The sequence below is a fragment of the Emydura macquarii genome, unplaced genomic scaffold (genome assembly GCF_026122565.2).
Source record: "Emydura macquarii macquarii isolate MOO-44397 ecotype Brisbane River unplaced genomic scaffold, CSIRO-AGI_Emac_v2 contig_1305, whole genome shotgun sequence".
Taxonomy (NCBI): Eukaryota; Metazoa; Chordata; order Testudines; family Chelidae; genus Emydura; species Emydura macquarii.
Window position 1 is genome coordinate 413,742 of NW_027131442.1, and position 6,154 is coordinate 419,895.

A 6,154-nucleotide genomic window follows, 5' to 3' on the forward strand; every position below is an offset into this window, starting at 1 on the left:
ACTGTCTAGTCAGCCTGAATCTCCTTAGGGCTTTTCTCACCCAGCACCTTGTGCCAAGTCAGCCTGAGTCAACTGAGGAGTTTTCTTGCCCAGCACCTCCTGCCCAGTAAGCCTGAGTTTCCTGAGAGGTTTTCCCATGGAAAGCCTCCTGCCAGTCAGCCTGTGTCTCCTCAGGGGTTTTCCCGCCCAGTGCCTCCTGCCCAATCAGCCTGAATCTCCTCAGTGGTTTTCCCTCCCAGGGCCTCCTGCCCTGTCAGCCTAAGTCAACTCAGGGGTTTTCCCTCCCAGCACCTCCAGCCCAATCAGCCTGAATCTCTTCAGTGGGTTTCCCACCCACGGCCTCCTGCTAGTCAGCCTGAGTCTCCTCAGGGGTTTTCCCGCCCAGTGCCTCCTGCCCAATCAGCCTGAATCTCCTCAGTGTTTTTTCCTCCCAGCACCTCCTGCCCAGTCAGCCTGAGTTTCCTCAGGGGTTTTCGCGCTGAGCCCCTCCTGCCCAGTCAAGGTGGTGCGCCTCTGGGCTTTCCAGCAGTGTTGCCAATTCCACAGGTTTCCTGGGGAAGAGAGCTGTTTGTGAATGCAGGTTGCTGTGGCTTTAAGCAGTCATGGGTTAGACTATTTTGCGCTGGATGTCAAGTTTGACAAGAAGGCTAAAATACCGCAACCGGCAACTGCTGAAAACATATGGCATCTGGCATTCATAAGTACTCCATGTAGCCCTGCAAACACATGGGGCAGGGGCAGGGGCAGGCCCAGTCTCCTTCTGCTTTCCGGTCTCTGAGCAATCTCAGCACACCGATTGATGCCTCCCCTGCACCGCAACTGCCAGATCCCGCCCAGCCCAGGCGGCTCTGCAGGTAAGCAGAGCCACCAAGCACCTCTCAGCCATGCCGCTTGCCCCGCCACAGGGCTTCAGAGGCTGGGCAGGAGGATGACAGGGTCCGACCCTGGCTCTTTGCTCTGGGGGAGGGAGAGATCCACAGGGTGGTGCTGACTGAAGATCTTGCACTGTGTCCCAGGCCTGCGCCAGCCCCTCTACCACCATGACAGGGGGCACAACACTGCCCCCCAACCTCAAGTGTGAGGCCACAGACACCCCCTCCAGCATGCCTCCCAGTAAACACACACACCTCCAGCACCTCCAAAATACCCCCTCCCAGTACTCACATATCCCTCCTGCACCCCCCAAATAATCTCTTCCAGTTCACACACATATTCCTCCACCACACCCAAATACTGCCTCCCACTACACACGCACCTCTCCAGGAGCCCTGAAATACCCTCTCATGGAGCTGTCTCTGGATGTACACCAGAGGACTGGACAAGCCTGCAAACTCCACAATTCTGATGAGAATCTGATATATATGGTCTTTGAAGTCATTTGTATATATCTGATTGCTTTGTTAATCTCATAAAGATTCAACAGAGTAGTTGTTACATAAATAAATCAAATATACTGAAGGGGTTAGTGTTTGCCGACATGTTAATAACCTCATCACATTAACAGTTAAAATTATTCATGCACAATTTTCTGTCTGGATTCGATCAAAGCATCCTTCACATCTTTTTTCCTCATGCTGTAGATTAGGGTTTCAGCATGGGGATCACCACTGAATAAAATGCTGCAATAACTGTCTCTGTATTCAGGGAGTAGCTGGGCATGGGTCGGAAATGCAAGAGAAGAATCAGCCTATGGAAGATGATGACAGCTGTCAAGTGGGAGGAGCTGCTGGAGAAGGATTTCTTTCTGTTCTCGGTCAAGTGGAGCCTCAGGATGATGGTGAGGATGTAAATGTAAGAGACCAGAATTGTCAGAATAGTGCTTATTTCAGTAAGTCGTGCTATTAAATGTTAGGAGTTCATTGATACGGGTGTCAGAGCAGGAGAGCAATAACAGTGGAGTGATATTGCAATAGAAATGATTGATCTCATTAGAGCCACAGGAGGATAAACTGAACGTGAAATATGTATGTAACATGGAATGCAAGATGACAATTGTATATGACCCAATTACCAAAGGATGCAGAGCCTAGGGAACATGATAATTGAATAGAGCAGTGGGTTACAGATGGCCACATACCATACATAGGCCACTGCAGCCAGCAGAAAACACTGTGGTTCCTACAGAGTTCATGAGTGGCTGTGAAAGCCTTCATGTAACTTTGCTGGGTGTGCCTCTGCATGCTGATGGAGAAGTGAACAGAGCCTGGAGGGGTTTGCTGTTCACTGGCTTAGCAGTGGAAGAGATAACCTGGGATGCAATTTGGACCATGGACGCACTGTGCCAGCCCAGACTATGTCATGCTATAGTCTCAGCGGTCCCCATATCTCGCCACCCACTGAATGTCTCCCTGTTAAGCTGTCACCTTCTACTCCCTCTGGCAATCAGATAGATCTGCACCCAGAAGCATGCAGCATGACGTGGATGGTGGCATGGGATGTGAATAGTTCAACATGACCATTCTGTGCCATTGGCAAACTGGCTGTGTGACTCTCTCCCTGTGGAGGTTCAGTCAGAAGCAGGAAGGGTGCACAGATGGCCCACTACCAAGCTGGCTGGTTCACAGGCTTCAAGCCTTGCGCTCAAGTGACTGGGTTTCTTTGCTCCCTGACCGTTCAATATCCCAAGCTTGCTAGGATACTCTGCAGTGCAACCAAGATCAGCGATGGACTGTGTCACCCATGCCCTGAAACCTCACAAGATTCCTCACAATGCCTTGCTTCTACAGCTCCCACCTGGGTCACTCACAAACAGGCACCTGCGTTCAGATCACACCCTGAGTGTCTGTATATGGCCACAGTTCTGGTTCTGCAGCTCTGATCCCAACAGCCAGTCAGCAGATATCAGCAGCACTCTAGCTCACACTAGCCTTGGCTATTACTTGCAGTGTGACCCTAACACACTCCCAGTCCCAAGTTTCCCCCCCCCCCACACTTCCCTCAAAAAAATGTGTGCTCTGTACTGTCCAGATCTCGCCTGGACAACTGAGATATTTTAGGTCCACTGTCCTTGCAAGGAAACTATATACAACAGCTTGTCACCCTAAATGGAGTAACCACAATTTACAACACTTGATTGATTAGTTGAGATAAAGTATGTTTTTTCAACAAAAGGCAGGATTTTAAGTGAGTACAAGTAAAGGGACATTAAAGTAAAAAATGTTACAAGAAAAATAAAGATAGAATGCTTCCTGATACTAAACTTAACAAACAAGCCTTGGTTTAAGGTGAAAATCTTATCATGGGTTTTCAATAGCATTGCTGACCAAGTTTCAGGTCAGGATCTGGTCCCAAGGTCCAACAGCTGTTTCTTTTGTCTTCTTAGGTGAAAAGAGAGAGAGAACTTGAGGTGTTTTTGCCCCTAATTTGTATAGTTCAGTCACCCTTTGAAATGCACTTTTCTGAGAGTGACCCCTAGATAAACTTCTTTCCAGCTGAGAGCAAGGCAACATGGAGTCTTGTTGGGGAAGAGTTTTTTGTTTTTTATTGGGTTTTTTTGTGGTTGTTTAAGATGCAGACCTATTTCTTCCTGCTCCATTTTCTTGCCAAAGAATGCCCACTTGATAGATGATGGTCCATCAGCTTTGAATTCACCTGTCTGGGGTGTCAACTTGTCCTTTGCCTTTGAGACACAGGTTTACTCACTTCCCAGTTGTGCTGGTAAACACACTTCAGTCATGATTTCAGCTTATGTTCATAACTTAACACATAATACTGCTGCATACATTTCACCATGATATTATTGATCACCAAGTTACTAGTTTTCAAATGATACCTCACAAGGCATATTTTGTACAAAGATTATTACAGTAGTGTGTGGGGTGTGAATACAGGGGTGAATTTGGTCACACAGACCAGCTTGCCAGATTATTCCACCCCTGCCAGATGTGCAAGCAGGTTCCCTGACTCCACAGATGGTCACTCTCTGGGATCTAAATGTTTTGACTGTTCAATTCTGTAACAGAAAAATCTAGTTGGTAAAGATGAGTCCAAATTTTTCCATCTTCTCCAAATGAGACAATTTAGATTTTATAGACATGACATGTTCTGATTTGGAACAATTTATTTTAATTTTCAGAATTTCTCACAGAAGAGGAATTCTGGGTTCCAGTCAGCTCTATTAAACTGTGCATGTGTCAGCCTTCCCAGAGAGTTGCTTAACCTTCCACTTACAGAATGAATGGGCTGGTGTCATTAGACACTCTGGTCTCAAATTTTAATTTAAATCCACAGAATCTCTTATTTTTCTAAGGTTCCCAAAGCTGTGTAGTTATGAATAATGGATGAAATATTATTGTAAAAATCAGAAACTAGTGATCACTGGCCAATGGCTTACTTCAATAAGGCTAATAAAAATACAGACTGTTTACATTAAGAATTGTTTTTATGATATTCATAGCCACATCTGTGTGAAGGGGGGACTAGTCAACTGGTAATTTAGGCTGAAATTTACCTAAAACCAAGTGACTTAGGTGACTAAATACACTGGATTTGAGCACCTAAATCCCTTAGGTTTGTATAAAACCTTATTCTTTAGATAAGAGAATAAGGCAGATATTTTCTTCTACACCATGCATTCATTATTGCTTTATCCAAATATTAGGAATCACATTTTTTTAACAACTTCCTCACAATGGAGTCCCTCAGGGCATCCTTTACCTGCTTGTTCCTCAGGCTGTAGATCAGGGGGTTCAGCATGGGGATCACCACGGTGTAGAACACAGCAGTGATCTTGTCTCTATCCAAGGAGTAGCTAGAGCTAGGCCGCAGATACATGAAGAGAATCGTCCCATGGTAAATTGTGATCCCTATGAAATGGGAGGCACAGGTGTTGAAAGCTTTGAGCTTCCTCTCAGCAGAGTGGATACCCAGGATGGTGTGGAGGATATAAATGTAAGAGATCAGGACTGTCAGAATAGTGATAATTTCAATAAAGCCAACAAGGGTAAAAAGCAGGACTTCATTGATGTGAGTGTCAGAGCAGGAGAGTGAGAACAGAGGAGTGATGTCACAGAAGAAATGATTGATTTCATTAGAGCCACAGAAGGACAAACTGAAGGTGAAATCTGTGTGTACCATGGAATGCAACAGCCCAATGATATATGACCCAACTACCAGTGGGATGCAGACCCTAGGGGCCATGATAACTGGATACAACAGTGGGTTACAGATGGCCACATACCGGTCATAGGCCATCACGGCTAGCAGGAAACACTCTGTGGTCCCCAGGGCTATAAAAAAGTACAACTGTGCTGCACAGCCAGCCAGAGAGATGGCTTTTCTCTCTTCTAAGAAGCTCTCCAGTGTCTTGGGTGCAATCACAGAAGAATAACAGATGTCCAAGAAAGACAAGCTACTGAGGAAATAGTACATGGGAGTGTGAAGTTGGGGACTGATCCTAATTAAAATGATCATACCGAGATTTCCCACCAAGGTGATGATGTAAATGATCAAGAACAACACAAAGAGAGTGACCTGAAGTGTTGGGTTATCTGTTAATCCCACAAAAATGAATTCGGTGACCCTCATGGTGTGGTTTCCCTCTTTCATCTCCTCCATGATGCTTTACCTGCATGGAGTGAGAAACATAGTTCAAGAGTTACTGTACCAGATCAGATCAGTGGTTCATCTAGAGATATCCTGTCACTAACTGTTAGCAACACCACATGTGAAGTTTCTTCTATATTCCCCATAGCATTACAGCATAACCTTGCCTGTGGCTGAAGTTTCTTCTCTATTCTCTGACTTAGAGATGTCTTTATATACTATTTTTTAAATTGTGACAGTATTCATTCTGGCTGTCTTTCCTCATGCTTGATTTGTATTTAGTAATTAAGGATAACGCTAATGTTAAAAGCTTTGTGAAGTCCTCGAAGGCATCATTGAAAATGAACCCAGTAAAGCATATTCATTTGTAAACACTTGCGAAATAAAATAAGCTCTGTTCCTAAAATGGACATCTAAATTCCTCCAGATCAGCAGGTAGGTTCACATCTGACATTTGTAAAATTAACTGATTTGAGCATTCACTGTGCAGTTTGACATCCTGCATTAAATGCTGTGCTGCCAAAACAATGTTGTCTTCATTGCATTTCCACCAGCAGGGGATGTGGTCCCCTGTTTATAAATTGGTTGCCAAGACTCTGACGCAGATAGG

General features: G+C 45.2%; 1 protein-coding gene and 1 pseudogene across 1 annotated transcript; both read right to left on the reverse strand.

Moving 5' to 3' along the window:
• Positions 1-1,510: 1,510 nt before the first annotated feature.
• Positions 1,511-2,269, reverse strand: LOC137154841 (olfactory receptor 5T17-like; annotated as a pseudogene).
• A 2,327-nt stretch (positions 2,270-4,596) lies between these two features.
• LOC137154842 (olfactory receptor 5AR1-like) lies at positions 4,597-5,556 on the reverse strand. Its single transcript, XM_067550691.1, has one exon. The coding sequence runs from the start codon at positions 5,554-5,556 to the stop codon at positions 4,597-4,599; it is 960 nt and encodes a 319-aa protein (XP_067406792.1).
• Positions 5,557-6,154: the final 598 nt, after the last annotated feature.